The sequence below is a fragment of the Lepidothrix coronata genome, unplaced genomic scaffold, assembly GCF_001604755.1.
Source record: "Lepidothrix coronata isolate B3197 unplaced genomic scaffold, Lepidothrix_coronata-1.0 Scaffold31, whole genome shotgun sequence".
In the NCBI taxonomy this organism is placed as follows: domain Eukaryota; kingdom Metazoa; phylum Chordata; class Aves; order Passeriformes; family Pipridae; genus Lepidothrix; species Lepidothrix coronata.
This window is the reverse complement of record NW_016690211.1, coordinates 1,041,650-1,057,531: the sequence shown is the minus strand read 5'-3', so window position 1 is coordinate 1,057,531 and position 15,882 is coordinate 1,041,650. Positions and strand designations below refer to the sequence as shown.

General features: G+C 39.7%; 1 protein-coding gene across 1 annotated transcript in view; it reads left to right on the top strand.

The window, feature by feature from the left end:
* ADAMTS12 (ADAM metallopeptidase with thrombospondin type 1 motif 12) overlaps positions 1-15,876 on the top strand; it is a 140,711-nt gene extending 124,835 nt beyond the window's left edge. Inside the window, exons 20-25 of the mRNA XM_017811085.1 lie at positions 681-1,829; positions 6,391-6,543; positions 9,046-9,219; positions 10,964-11,110; positions 12,830-12,983; positions 14,776-15,876. Of these exons, the coding sequence (XP_017666574.1) occupies positions 681-1,829; positions 6,391-6,543; positions 9,046-9,219; positions 10,964-11,110; positions 12,830-12,983; positions 14,776-15,011 (2,013 nt within the window). The 3' untranslated portion in view covers positions 15,012-15,876. The remainder of the gene's footprint in view (positions 1-680; positions 1,830-6,390; positions 6,544-9,045; positions 9,220-10,963; positions 11,111-12,829; positions 12,984-14,775) is intronic.
* Positions 15,877-15,882: the final 6 nt, after the last annotated feature.

Here is a 15,882-nt window from a genome sequence, read left to right as displayed (position 1 = left end):
AGTGGAGCAACAGCTTCTGAAGGCATGGCTGTGCCTGTGGGCCTGAGAGTGAAAAACATCACAGAAAAACCAGGTCTCTTTAGCTTCCGGCACCCTTTATACACAGCAGTGCTCCTATTTAAATAGAAGCCAGATAGGTTAATTATTTTCAGTAGTCTGTAATTGAAGAGGGACATGCTAGCAGCTCTGGCAGCACTTGGTGGTTGCTCCATGACTGAATGAAAAATCCATTTCATAAAGTCAACAAGGATGTGTGAGCTGCATGGATCATCAGAGCAGGTTTGGGGTGCTGTAAGCAGCACCGAGCCAGTCAGATGTGGGTTTGATTGCAGGTTTTTAGTCTGTTTTTTTATAACCCCGGTGGAAAAAGTGTTGGCTAGATGACTATTGTGAGTCAATGAAGAAATCAAAATCTATTGTATGACTTTCATGTTTTGTCTTTATTGTGTAGTCTTTTTTTCACTGTTGTTTCCTCATGATGACATTTATTGTTCTTAAAATTTGGAAAGAACTCTGTGATAGCAGAACATCCTAGAATGAAGTGCTTGTTCTTCAAGAAAAGCTTTTTAAATGATTATTTGTAATGATGCTTCTGTATTATAAACCAATGGCATCTGATACTTATCAATATGTGCAGCAGAATGAAGAGGGGATGTGTATTAATTCTATTTCACTTGCAGTGCACAGTTACCTGTGGTGGTGGAATAAGGACTCGTAATGTCACTTGTGCCAAAAATAGTGATGAGCCATGTGATAGTTCCAAGAGACCAAACTCTAAGGCCCTGTGTGGTCTTCAGCAATGCCCTTCTGCTGGAAGATTCCTGATGCCCCCATTGGCACCCAGAAGAGGCAAGATCATAATCAGAAAAACAACTACTAATCCTGAACGGAATCTTCCTCGCAGGATACTCAGACCAAGCCCAAGGTCCTACACAACAACAAAAACACCCAGGCCTGAAAGTGTAACTCCCTGTTTGCCTACATCCTCTGGTTTGGGTGATGTCTCAGAAAAAGAGGGAACAGCCAATAGAACAATACAAAATAATTTTGCTGGACCGAGTGATGCTTACAATTATCCAATTGTTTCTACTGAAAACAGTTCATATCAAAATACTACTTCATGGCCTATTTATAACAGTTTAAGTACTAAAATTATAAGGCATTCTGAAAATACTTCCGAAAGTGAGCCAGTTTCTACTAAAGAGAGTGAGATGCACAGAAGTGAGGACACTCCTGTTTCCTCATTTACTAGTAATCCAGAAATAACTTCCAGCTATGATTACTTAACCGAAGAATCTGATGACATTGATGGGCCTCTTGGAGTCAGCAAGAAACCGGCTGATCTCTTTTACAGCACAGAACTCAATTCTGAAATCAGAACCAGAAGCACAACCCTAGACACTGTCTCTCCTGTCCTTCAAAATAAGAGCGTGACTCCCCAGTCTCCACCAGCATCTCACCACCAAGACCCTTCTATGCTCCTTCCTGTTAGCAGAGCAGCACAAGGGCTGGCATTTCCAACAACAGCAAACTATGTCAACCTGCAGGTTGATGTGCCAGTTGTAGAAGTAACTACTCCACAAGCACCAGTTGCAGAAAGGCCCACAGTGCTTGGACATGTACCAAGAGACCAGACTGACAACAGAAAAGAAGTAAAACTGCCTGACACGGTAACTACCAGCACCCAATCCTCAGCTCTCGATCACGCTCTGAGGAACCAAAGTGCAACATCTGAGGGTGTTTTAGTGAATGTCACAGAAAACAGGCATATAACAGCACCCAACAGTTTGCCGGATGATGCCTACTGGATAGTAGGCAACTGGAGTGAGGTAAGTTGTTTTTAGCTTGTAAAAGTGGAGAGTGTGAACAGCTGACTGAACCACTGCTGAAATGAAACTTCTTAGTTTGTCATGATTATCTGAAATGAGTACCATACATTCATATGAAATACTTGACACAAAAGAGTTGGTAACTTGGGGTATCTAGGTTGCTTACATAAAGTGAATATAGTCATCAGGGGGCCTGTCCATATATTACAAACTTTTACTTAATGTCCTTCCCACTGTAAAATTTTATTTTTATGTAAACACGGTTCTTTTTCTGTGAATGGATTTTATATGCTTGAAATCATAGTACCTAAAGTGAAAGAGTTTGGTATCTGAACTAATTATCTCATTCTTCTAAGGCCTTTTTTACCAAGCTAAACAGAGTCAGATCTGGAAACCTCCTTGAACTGATCTACCTCTGTCTCAGTATTGATGGAGAAGGTCTGTTTCTCTGTACCTGCTTGCCCTTGGCTCTACCTGGAATTATTATAGAATTGCAGAAATGTAGGGCCCAAAAGGACAGCAAGAGATGACTTAGTGTATCCCATGGCAGTGGAGGCACATCTAGACCACTGAGATCATGTTGGTGTCCTCTGTCTGGATGCAGCCAGTGGGTAAGACCCCTGAGCAAGAGCAGGCTCTGTCACCACATCAGTGGTTGTTCAGGACGTGTGTTCCTGATGGCAGTTTGAAGTTTCATCTTGTGTCTTCCCATGGCCAGATGAGAATGGCCTTAGCTTCCCATGTTCTGGTGAGACAGGTGAAGCATTTCCTCCTGCACATGCCTGAATACCTCCATTTAGATCTGCTTGGGTGCGAGAGTCTACAACAGAATTTCAGGGGAAAGGTTGTACCCCCAAGCCCACCACAGCCTGAGCAGAGGTCTAACATAGAGATGCTACAGTCTGTCCTAGTCGTTCATTATCCACCTTAGAGATATTTTCCTTATACATAGCCAAAATCTTCTACACTGAAAATGAAGATTCCCTTTTTTTACATAAAGACTGTGAAGGAAAATTTTCTTCTTAATGTTCTGAGGTCCAATTTCTAAATTCTTTTCAGATTTTCCTTGTGTTTTCTAAATATCTGGTGACTTCGTTGTTCTCATCCGGACTTGCTTCAGTTTCATCACATATTTCTTCATCAGTGACGTTCATTGTAGCCCCAGCTGACACATAGCAGATAAAATGGAATAATTGCTATTGTTTTATTTATTACTGTCTTTGTGAATGCTGGAATCAGATTTGTCTTGTTTTGTAACCATCTCGCTTTCACTTATTGAATTCGTGGTCCGTTGTAAACTCTGGATCCCTTAATACAGTAGTTCTAGATCAGCAGATGTCAGGTGTTCTCAGTTATGTTTGAGACCTATATATATGAATGTGTATGTGTGTATATATATGTATGCATAAAAAGTTTTCCCTAAGTGCAGTATTTGGCATGTATTTTTGAATTTAACTGTTTTCTTACAGTTTTTAATGTGGTGAGGTGTCTTTGAGTTCAGATTTCAACATTCCTGGCAACTCTCCCAACTTGTCATCATCTGCAAGTATTTTAAGCGCATGCTGTCTTTCATTATTCAGTTAGCTAATGAAAATACTGAAGAGAGCCTGGCTTTGGACAGAGCCCTGCAGGACTATGTTTGATGTGTCAGTTCATTATGACACTGAACCAACGAGGACCACTTTACCACAGTTTTTCAGTTAGCTGAACACTGATCTTGTAATTATTTCACCTAGACTATATTTCCATCATTTGCTAAAAGAATGCTTTATACAGACGTGTAAAATTGCATCATGTCAGCTGGCTCCTTTTCTTCATTAAGCCATGTATCCCTGTCAAAGCAGGGGTTTAGACTCAATTGAATAATGTTTTCTAGGTAGGTCCATGTGGGCTTTTCTGTTGCTTTATCATTTTTGTTAGTATTTGCCATTTTGATCTTCATTATTCAGTAATTTGTTTTTTATGTTCTTGTGAGGTCAAGTTGGGTGAAGCATTCCATTAGACCACAGGTAGGACTTTTTCTTTTCCTAAAAATAACTTGAAAGATATTCTTATTGACTCCTCTGGGACTTTTCCAATCTATAGAAAAAATAATTCTCAACAGTTCAAAGTTATTGAAGAATACTTAAATGAATGTTTAGATAAGGTCAATATATTTGGTTTTACAGAATTGATGGAATCAGTTTGAGGATACTTAATGTATCTAACTTTGCTATTTTTTAATGATTTACTATTCTTGTGAAAGCTATTGTATCTGTTAAAATTAACTTCATAGAAAGTGTGTCACGTTTAACTTTTTTTTTTTTTTACAAATTTGAAGAAGGAAAAGTGATGAAAAAAGAGAGTTTGTGGAATCTCCATCCCTGGAGATTCTGAAGCCATCTGGACATGGTTCTGAGCAGCTGTCTCCAGGTGGCTGTGCATGAGCAAAGGTCCTTTCCAACCTCAACCATTCTGTGATTCTGTTAATAAAGTCAGCTGTTATCTTTCTCATGAAATAAAAGTTACCTATTTCAGACACATACCTTGATTCTAACATTCACAGAACCTTTTCTTTTTGTTCATTACCTTTAACTAACTTTTAATCTACAGTTTTCTGACTTTATTTTTGCTCTTTCTATATACCTGTCCTTAGTAAAACTTTGTGGGTGTTTTTAGCTGACATCTGTCCAAGGCATTGCTATTTCAAGACCAGTGCATTTACCTAGGTGAACGTCTTGCTATACTCTCTCTCTTTCTCTTTTAGTAGCTGCCAATATTCTGACATTTCTTTGCTCTTTATGATACATCTATACTAGTAAATAAATAGTGCCCAAGAATAGTGGTAGTCACTGAGGTGGAATGGTGTGACATGTCCTGTACCAGTGCTGGCACTTGCCTCCCAAGGGAGAGCACTGATGTGAGTAGGGCAAAACAGTGCCCAATTCCACTGATGCTTTTGTCTGTAACTTCTACTTTCTTTCCTACGACTTTCCCAAGTTGTTCTGGGCTGTCACTTTTCACTTTCTAGGAGCTTTCTGGGTATCAAAGATATCCCATTACCGCTAGACCTGCTCATTCTGCACGTCTGCTATTGGTCATGAAAAGTCACCTGCACTTTCTCCCCCTGTAATAGACATCTGCTATGACAAGAGGGAATCTTGCTTCCCAAATGACAAAAGGGAAAAGCAGTAAGTCTTCACAAACTTCAGAGCAATCTGTCTCCTTTATGTAGCATCAAACAACAGTCAAGAAAGCTAAGGCTTTATGCTGGAGTGCGCTTTATGCTGCACTGTTTGCAGCATCGTGCATTTCCCTCTTGACTCTGTATCTGCACATAGCAGGTTTTGAAAGAAGCCTGCTGTGTTTCACCTTCCTCAGAAGCTTTTATAAGTATGACCTACTCAGCACCATCCCTGCAGCTATCTTTGATCTTCTCACGTGTGCTCAGAATGTGTGCTCTTTGGTCAAAGACTGAGCACCCCTTCAGTAAAGTCTTGGTGTTGTCAGACAGGCATAGCAGAGCTGAGGAAGCTGTAAGTCAGCAAGCAAGACAAAGGCAGTCCATCCTCTCAGGCAGAGAAATTGTCTTGGATAGATATGTCACTAGGCAAAACTGAACAGTGGTATACACTTCCCTTTAACGGGACCCTTGTACACATGTTCCAGGAATCTCCATGTCTTCAGTGTTGATTTTTTTTCCGGCCTCATCTTCAGCTTAGGTTTCCTTGTTTTTCCAAGAACACTTACTTAGCTTTCCCACTTCCACAAAAGGAGGTCAAACCAAACAATAGCAGTTGCTTTCTGCATCCTTTTGTTGACTTGTCCAAGATTATTTATGCTGTTTCTCATGCCAGCTACAGGTTGCTTGGTGTGTTGGATTTGATTCTATATGTATAGTTGTTCACTGTCCCTCCCTTTTTAAGGGAGAAAAAGGTAAATGGGTATCTCCAGCCAATCTTCACCCCTTCCTGCTTCAGAATACAATGACAGTGTTTGACTTTTTTGTAAGGAGTGTGCATTCTTGGGATCTGGACTGGAATAATCAGTTTTCTCTTACCTCAGACACCAAAATCCTCCCAAATGTTGAAAACACTCAGTCCCTTCTTGAATTAATAATTTTAAAACATCTTTTTGCTGCACATTTTTTCCAAGATTCTCACATTTTATTTAAGATTTGCTCTTAATTTGCTGGCTATCTCATGAGGAATATTAGGGATAGAGAGGGAGCAACACTGGAGATTGGATGCAATTATACCGTACATTGGATCCCCAAAGACAACAGAAGAAAATGGTGGAACAGCTGGTACAGATTTAGAGTGTCTCAGTAAGCAGGAGTTTGCCGAAGAAGAGAATTGCGTAGTATAAATCAAAATTGGTACTGTCTTAACAAAGCAATAGAAAGCCCTCTTTCAGAACATTAAGTAAAATTCGGGTGAGTTTGAAGTCTTCTTTTGAGTTTCTCAGATAACCTAGGTCATCTAAAATGGCTCTAGATATTTATATTTAGGTTCCAGGATTGTTTCCAAATGATGTACTAATGCTGAGTGTGCCCCTGGGCTTTCCTCTTACCCTTCTGCAGTGCTCCACCACCTGTGGAATGGGGGCTTTCTGGAGACTGGTGGAGTGCAGCAGCAGGAACACATCTCACTGTCAGCACATCAAAAAGCCCGATCCTGCAAGAAAATGTTATCTCCGCCCTTGTGCTAGCTGGAAAACAGGAAATTGGAGCAAGGTAACTTCATTCAGAGCTGTGTGTGAACAGTAAGCTTGCAAATTTCAATGAGTAGGAAATTCTAAGTACTTCATCTTTAAAGCAATTATTTACTCAGTGGTAATGCATACATGGTTCCCAGTTGACTTTTCTGATTTCCTGATCATGTTATATCTAGAAACACATCTGCTGTGAATTTTGTTCTTCCTGTCACGGGTTGTGCTCATTAACTCTTGTATCTAAAGCCAAAGCAGGACTCACTGTTCATGTTCTATGGAGATTGTAGGGCAAAGCTGTACATATTTGGTTGTGGCATCTTTTTGATCTCTGCTTCCAGAGGCATCTCCTAATTTTAAGAAGCTGTGGGAATTTGAAAGAGGAAGTTGTCATGTTCCTATTCACCCTTGTCACCATATGTTATCTCTTATGTGACACGATCTGTTCCCCATCCATTTCATCTCTAATTTTTACATTTAAAAAATGAAAGAGCATGGTAGTGGGGAGAATGCCTGCTATGTATAGGGTCCTGTTTGATCCTAATTGTGTACACATGGCTTGGTCAAGGGACAGAATAGTGTCCAGGGTGGCAAGTGGAGCCCAAGGAATTGTGTTTGACTTACGTTTTCATATTTTAAGATGCATGATAGACACCTGGAAGGACTTTGGTGACTTCTTGAAACTTATTACATTTTGTCTTCATGCAGTCTAAAAATGGAGTTTCAAACAGCTGGTTATTTTTTATGACTCAAAAGAGAAAACCTACAGAATTCTATTGAAATAATGTCAATTTAATAAAGAGAAAGATACTCTTTTTCAGTAAATATCATTTTTATGGACAATGTTGTTGCCATTGGGCTAGAGGGCAGATTCGTACAAAGAAAAGGTTGTAGGTACAAAACCTGTGCTATATTATTAAGCTCTTTGACACAGAATTGATTTGTACAGGAATTACATGCCTGTTTAGGAAGTTCAGGAAAGGCCAAGGCTTTACATAACTACATTTAAGCCTTCAAAATTCATTTTAAATGATACATAGATACTACGCAGTCCCATTTACAGTAGGGCATATTTTACCTTCACTTTTTCTTCATAAATGTCATTGCTCTTGCAAGAAATGAATGATAGTTATGTCAAAAAAAGTAGCTAGAAATAAGGCTTAATGGTAAAATATTATGGGACACAAATTTTTAAAAGTGTCAGTCCAATTGTGAAAACAATTTAAAGCAAAAGGCTTTTCCTAACAGATTTCTATTGTTAGAAATCTCACCCTTTTTTTCCATAAATTGAACTAGACAGACAAACCTAATTACAATTTAATATATAAAAATTACTAACATTTGTTTGCTTTACGAGTGAAATTGTTTTTTGTTACTCATTTCAAACATTCTTAAGGCTGCTAGTGTAGTACAGCTTCTTCTGTTCCTTTGCTCTCATCTAATTCTCCTCTTCCCTAAAAGAAAGGTGCTTCAGACTAGATCTTACAGTCTGAGTTTAATACTAGGTATAACTCGCACATATTTTGGGGCTGTTGTACTCATTTTTTTTACACGGTCACTTCTGTTCACTGTTTTTATCCAGAGGGACAAAAACTCCTGTCTACAAGAGTATGGATTCCCTCCCCATTCATTCTTCATCTCTCATGGAATTATTATGTTCAAATTCTTTGCTCAACTGAAGAATGGTTATTTATGCAAAGGAGAACAGCATTAGTTGCTGTTGCAGCGTGGTGGTAAAGGTGAAAGCTGATCTGAGGTTACTCAGTGGTGTAGTTGGAATTGGCTTTAATTCTGGATGAAGTCAAAATGTGTATTTTTCCTTATCCTTTGAGTAGAAAACACACTTCTTCCTCGACAACAGGAGAGTTCCTGAGCTTTGGTGTCTGGGGACAGGACCTGGTGATGCTGCATGAGGCCTTGGAGCAAGCTTCAGAGAGAAATAGGAGGCTGGAAGAGCTCGCTTAGCTTACTGGCAGAGCTCTAAGCTAAGAAGTGATTTCACAGGCTATGAATAAGGCTTAGGGTGCCTCTCTTCTTTCTCATTCTCTCATGCCCAGGCTGCTCTCGGAGTATGGATTCTCCTGGTGCCATGAGGAGCAAGGAAGATGAGGGTGGGAACTGCTACTCCCTCCATCCCTCCCTCCCTCCTTTCCCTCCTTCTGAAACAACTGAGGAACTGACAGTCTCCTTGCATACAGAATTCATTTTTTGTATTTGTTGCTTTGTAACTCTTTCACTGTGAAATTTTTGGAAATAGTTGTCAAGATTTCTCAATTAAATACATACACGTGTCATTAATGGACATGGAAGTGAAGGAAGGGAAATACTTATATGGTGTGTTCCGGTTTGTTGTGATGAGACCCACAGTGTTTAAGCCTTACAACAGGTTGTTGTTACAGTAAACTGGAAATTTCCTCTGTTCAGGATGCTCAGAGCTCAGGCTGTCCTGCTCCTCTGTGACTGGGGAAGGTACAGCCCCTCAGCAGAGCATCATTTGGAGATGTGCCCCTTTCTGTTTTGTGTGCAGTGCTCTGCGAACTGCAGCGGCGGCTTCAAGACCCGAGATGCTCACTGCATTGATGTCCGTGAAAAGCGACTGCTCAGGCCTTTTCATTGCCAGTTACTCGGATATAAACCACAACTCAGCACTAGGTGTAACACAGAGCCTTGTTTGCAGTGGCATGTGGAGCCCTGGAATAAGGTATTGTCCTTGAAAAGAAGCTTTTGGAATGAGCAATTACCTGTCAGGTAACAGTGACTCTCAGATCCTGTGCTGTTGGGTAAACTTGTGCTCAAAGGAAGACACACAGCTGGTGTGTACCACTCTGCAGTCCTTGTGTATGGTTACAGCAAGAATTAGCATAGATCTTCGTCAGACTTCCCCAAGTAATTCTTAGGATTGCATATAATACACAACCAGAGCTGTAAATCACCATACTCTGAAAGAGAGTAGTAGATGACCTGGAAAAAGATTTCTTTTGGCTATTCTACTGGATCAGTAAATGTGGTTCATTTAGATTAATCCGTTTTGCTGCCATTTTAATGTTGCTTTCTCATTATGGTGAATTTAAAATTTTCCTTTCCCTTCAGCTTTTGGGCTGAAATTTTGTAGATCTGGAAGCTTAGGCCAGACATAAGATAAATCTGACTTTTGGGTCTTTTTGTAATATAAATCTGTTCCAATGAACTCATAGGCAGCCAGGTACATATTTGTGTCAGCTAAAGCACATGTTCTGATTACATTTTAGTGTTTACTCCCACTAAAAGCAGCTCTGGAGAAAGCACCATGATGTTTACAGCCCTCTGGACCTGATGCTTTTGGATTTCAAGGGAGGTGATCACACTGTTCTTTGTAAGACATTGACAAAACACACCTGCAAGAAGAACACCAGGAAGTGTGATTTCTGTCAAAGTAATCAACAAAGGTCAAAAAAATAAAAATAGCCAAATGATTACACTTGTTTGCCACTTAAATTTTTTTAAAAAAACACTAGTCAAACCCTGACAGTTGTCTTCATGCTAAGAATGCTGGATACAATTGGATTGAAAAGGTTAATTTACCAGATGTCAGACAGAGTGCTCTGTCCATAGGGATTCAGTTGCTTGTAGGACAGGATGCAATTGCTTGTAGGACAGGAACAATGCATTATTCAAAGTATATCTGACACATTGTTTCATGCCACAGTGTGAAATACTTTGTGTATTTTAAGCAGGCTCTGCTGCAAATGAAGTGAAAAAATAATAAAAAGTCAGTGGATAAGTAATACTGGAATGTGGACAGAAGAATGTTAAAAAAATAATTTAGATCACTGTCTTTGTAGTGAATATATCAAATATATATATATATATATATATATAGTGTATATATAATAAAAGTAGACACTGTTATTGCCAAATAGTTCATTTGTTGTATGGACTGAATGAATTTTAATGTCCCCAGCCACCTCATAAAATGAGATGCTGCATCTCATGAACTTGTTCTGTCTTCAGTAAGTATTACAGAATAATCCTGCAGACATGTGACTTCCAATCTCATTCTTGTTAGAGAAGCTACTGGTGCCAGTGATGCTGATCAGCAGTTCTGTGTTGCCTGTTCTGTGTTGCCACTTCCATGCTGTCCTATAGTCCTTGCAATAATGCATGTCAGGAGCAGCTTTTCCCCAAGTAACAGCTTATTTCCTGTTTCCTTCCAAGCATATGATGAAGTAAGTGTCTCAATGCAGAGCTTTTCTTCGTGCCTAGACTTTAGGACTTGACATGCAGGCTAGCTTGTACATCTTTCCAAATCCCGTGGGTCAGTGACCCAGGGTTCTTGTTAACTCTTGTTAACACATTGTGATAACTCTTGTTATCCACATTTCTGAATGAACATTTCCAACTGTCTTTATGGTCTGTTTTTGTGTTGTTACCCATTCCCACCTCTCGTTGTGCCCCTCTTTTGTTAGTGTTCGAGAACCTGTGGTGGTGGCCAGCAAAAGCGACACATCTACTGCCCAGAAGAAGGGCACTGTGACTGGACCAAAAGACCTAATGCCACTGCATCATGTAACAGGCAGCCTTGTACACAGTGGATTAACCAGGCCTGGAGCCCGGTAGGATTCAGTTTATTTTTGGTTTAGCTTTTGTCATGAGTTGGCCATATTTGGTCATGTTATCCTCTTGTCTTTGAACCTCAGTGCCTGTGGCAAGGGTAGCTTCTTATTCACAGCTGAAGCTACAAATGAAGAACTTTTGAAAATATTACTAAACGTTTCATAGCCAGCCCATCTCCGTTCCTTCAGCTGACAGGTATTGTAGCTTCTACTTTTTGTTGCTGCATTAGGTGTTGTTGAAGGGCTGGAGTTTTTAACTTGTCTGATAAAAAGGAGATACCATTTACATTCTTCCATTGCTTATCTGAAATTTTCCACTGTTCAAGATATTAGAGGGGGTTGGGTGATCCTTAAAGCAATTTTGTGGAATACTGGACTTGCCCACATGAAGAGAAAATCTGAGTTTTGACCAATACCCTTCTACTTTGACACCTGGAAATCTAATTGACAAATATAAGACATGTCTTTGGGGAACCTTCCATTATCTGCAACACACATTTATTTATAAAGAAACTGGTATTTCTAATAAACATTTCCCTTCAGTTTCCTTAATAAACACAGCATACATTAAAAATATCCTCACAGCAGAATAGAATATCGAAGGAATGCTAAAAGCGGGAGCCACAAATAAGGAAACCATGGAGACTCATGTAACACAGAAAATGTAATGAGTAGGTTTTTACACAAAGCCATTAGATGGGACATAATGTAATGTGAAGTTAGTGTAACACTTAAATATGGAAGTGAAATGTATAAAATCAGCACCTGAATACAAAAAATTATACCAATTATTTTACTGATTTGTCAATCTTATATTAATGTATTAATTATTAATTTTACTTTATTAGAAAGATTTTAAACATCAATATAAAGTTGTTGCAAGAGTACCTAAGACCTTTTAATGTGCTTCACACCATTACAGTTGTGTCTTATGCACAGATATATAAATCAGAGAAAGGATAATTTGCAGAAAAATTACAGAGGTACCAGTCCTGTCTTCATCTCTGGTGTTTTATTAGCTGACACTCTCTGTCTGTCAAATTATTTATCTTGCTGAGCACTATTTATCTGAAGAGAAAAAGAACTTATGATTAATTGGAATTCCCAGATGCTCTGGGAAGTCTGAAGAATTAAATACATTTACGGAATAGTACAAGAATGTATTTTAAAAGTGTTCCTTTTTTATGGCCGTCTTTTTGCAGCCAGAACAAGCAGCTGGCTGTTCTTTAGTGGTCATAAAGAAAGGATAACCACTGTGTAAATGTCATGAAAGAAACAACATTTCACTGAGCTTTTTTAATAAATCTTATCTTGGTCATTTGTAGACGTAACATTGCAATGATTATATATGTTAAACTTAGCGAGAAAATGGGATGCAAAAAATGTCCTAATTGTACTAATTTAGATTACTACTCTCTTATTTTGTAGGACTGATCATCCTCATCCTCCTCAGTAGAAAACAGTCCTCTCCCCCTGGTTACACATTCCAAAATGCTATAGTTATGCTATTTACTCTTCCACTGTATCCTACCAAATCTGGCCACAATACACCATGGAGGTATCTGGGTAGAGCACACAGTACACAAAGTAGTGTAAAGTCATTGATTCTGGATCATATGGCATTTTTAGCCTCCTGTCACATTACAGCGCAAATATTGGCATATTACAAAATTTCCATATAAAAATACTTTTATATGTGTTAACGTTACTTTCTTTCAGTGCACTGTTTCTTGTGGAGGGGGCATTCAGCAAAGAACTGTGAAATGCATGAATGCAGAAACTAATGAAACTGAAGATGACAGTATGTGTGTGGACAAAGCCAAGCCAACAGAGCATCAGAAATGCAATGTGCAAGGGTGCAGGAAAAGTACAGGTATGGTAATACACCTGCATGAGACAGTTTCCAAAAAGCTCTCCATTTGTGCTGAGATTCTTCAAAAACTGGGAACTGAATCTATCTACTCAATCTGTCAACTTCTTTTGAGTACTGTGGGTTCAGTACTTAAAGGTCAGCCTGACCTGCTGCTGCTCAGCTCCTCTGTTGGCAGAACCATGCTGTTGTGTTCTCCAACCCTCCTGGCCTTGTTCAGTCCTCTGAGCATGATGAGGAGTGCAGTCCTCTGAGCATGCATGCCTAATTTATGATGCCACAACTAAATGAACAGGCCTGCTCGTGTTGGCCTATTTTAGGTAACTTAGACTGCATTGAGGACTGTGGAAGGACATGCAGTGTGAGTCCAAACAGAGGCCATTTCTTAAGATAGATTCCCCCTGTGGAAACTGCAGATTCTGGACTGTGAGTGCAAGCAAGCAAATTCTTACAGAGAGACACTGTAAGAAAAATCAGTGTCCCACAGGGTGGGACTGTCCAAAATGAAGAGGTGGGGAGAAGTGACTTAGGGTGTCCTGTACTTCTCTTGTTCAAAGGCCCAGGAGCATGGTGGTGTAGATGGTTAATAGCCCAAAAAAGAGGTATCAGAGGAAGGAAGAAGCTTACAAAAGGGTACAAATCTTTATCTGTAGTCTGCGTACTGCAGTATCTGACTGGTTCCCTCAGGTAAGAACAGCAACAGCTCATAGTCCTTCTAGAAAAGCCTTCAAAAGGCTTTTGGAGGATGATTCTTCCCTCTTAGTAAGTCAGTGGTAAGGGTCTGATTTGGCAATGGGACAAGGGTTTGACTCCTGAGGGCAGCGCAGATCTGACACCCTTGAGAGTGATGCATCACTCCTGCTGCTGTTCATAGATCTTTAGCACATGTTTTGCCCTAAGGTTGAATTAGTCTGCTTATTTCCTGTCCCCCTCATGTTCAGAAAGACAAAATCTAATAGATACTGCCTACACAGATTAGTACTAGTTATTAGAGTATTTCTGTGAATAAAACTCAAGTGGCCCATGAAACACAAGAAATGCCCTACTTTGTGCACAGCCTGGTGTGAAAAGAATCGCTTTTATCTGTTTTGATCTGCCTTTATACTAGTTTTCATTGAGTTTCCCTAGTTCCAGTGCTGGGGCATTTGCTGAAAAACAGTCTTGCATTCAGCTAATGCACCGTTTTCCTGCTTTTGCACACCTTGTCTTCTCACAGCTGAGGATCCCTGTTTCTAATATCTCAGTTTGGCACATGTCAGTTTATTAAAGCTACTACAGACCTATCAGCACCATAGTACACACAGGACCAGTCCCTGGTGCTGCAGAAATTGAAGCGTAGCCAAGCTGAATGTGTAGTTGCATGTGCTTTTTCTGTGCTCTCCTGCCTGCCTGCTTTGCTCTGCATCACTCTCCCAGCCCATTGCACCTGTCTTAAATGCAGTTACAAGAATGCAAAAGTACCAGGCTCACAAGTCATTGTTACTAGGCTTTCCCTGGCAGTCCTTGTCGGCAGAAATGTTCAAGTGAAAAACAAAGATCAGCTCTGTCTGCTGCAAAGGTAACGTGTAACTGAACAGCAACAAGTGCTGCGTTTTCCAAGACAGAAGGTCACATGTTCACTAAAAGATCCTAGAATTTCAGGGGGATCAAACTGATCTGTAATACAGAGGAAGAGAAAGCCATCATAAATAAAAGCCTTGATAGACAGCACTGTCATAAAGCAGTTTAAAATTCTTGAAATACAGACAGTGCGTCAGCAAAATATAGCTAATTCTTCTTATCTTCTCCACCATAGGACTGCCCTGCAGCAAAGACCAGCTGTCAGTTCACTTCTGTCAGAGGCTGAAAGGCATTGGCAAGTGCTTGCTGCCGTCAATACAGACTCAGTGCTGCTTCACGTGTAGTCAGCCCCGAATCCGTAACAAAGCAAGATATGGGGATCAGCGAGGCCTCAGACAACAAAATTTCACTAAATCTAGAAGAAAATCACCTCAAACCCAAGAAAACAACAACCAAGCAGCTTGGCACTAGCTTGGCACTATCTTTCTTCTTTGAGTAGGGCTTCTGTTTACAGGCTTTACGTTTCTTATTTTTTTATGAACCATCCAACATAAATGGAAATCTGAGATCAAAACTGGGAAAACACATTGCCTAGGATTATGACTCCTAAGTTACTGCTTCTTTTTTTTTCTCTCTATAATAGTCCAAAAATTGTAACATAATTTGCAAAGTACCAGCAGCTAGTAATTCTTAGGCATGCATAGGTGCTAGAAACAAGCTTGCAAGAATTTTCTGATTGTTTTAATTGAATGTTTTACTTGTTCTTTCTTCCATCTCTTTCCAAAACTGACTTGAAACACCAGTACTGCCTACTTAAGAGTGTTTAGTGAAGGAGGCCACTTGGGCAGCAGACACAGACTTGTACCATGGCCCAGTTCTCTTTGTGCCCACTGGCCTTTCTTTCTTAGGAATCCAGGTGAAGTGGCAGTGTTTCTCTAAAGTCTTTACTCACTTCATAAATTTGAAAGCAAAGTTTTATAATAACTGTTTGTGATAGGTTGAATTGAAACACTGGATCTTTCAGAAGAAAAGAAATCTTCATTTAGTGCTTGATTGAACCTCTGAAGGATACCTCAGCCATAGCCTGTTCTCGCCACTCCTCTTTTGCTACAAATGTCTTGCAGTAACCCAAAAAGGCCATCAAATATAGGATGTTAAGTTCCCAAATATGTTTTAAGCAACATTTCTGGGTACCATAACATCAAAGCTGTTTGTATCTACCACCTTAATGGAGTAATAGAATCATTTAGGTGGAAAAGATCAACAAGTCCAACCTCTAACCCAGCATGCCAAGTCCACCACTAAATTACGTCCTTAAGTGCCACATCTACGTGTCTTTTTT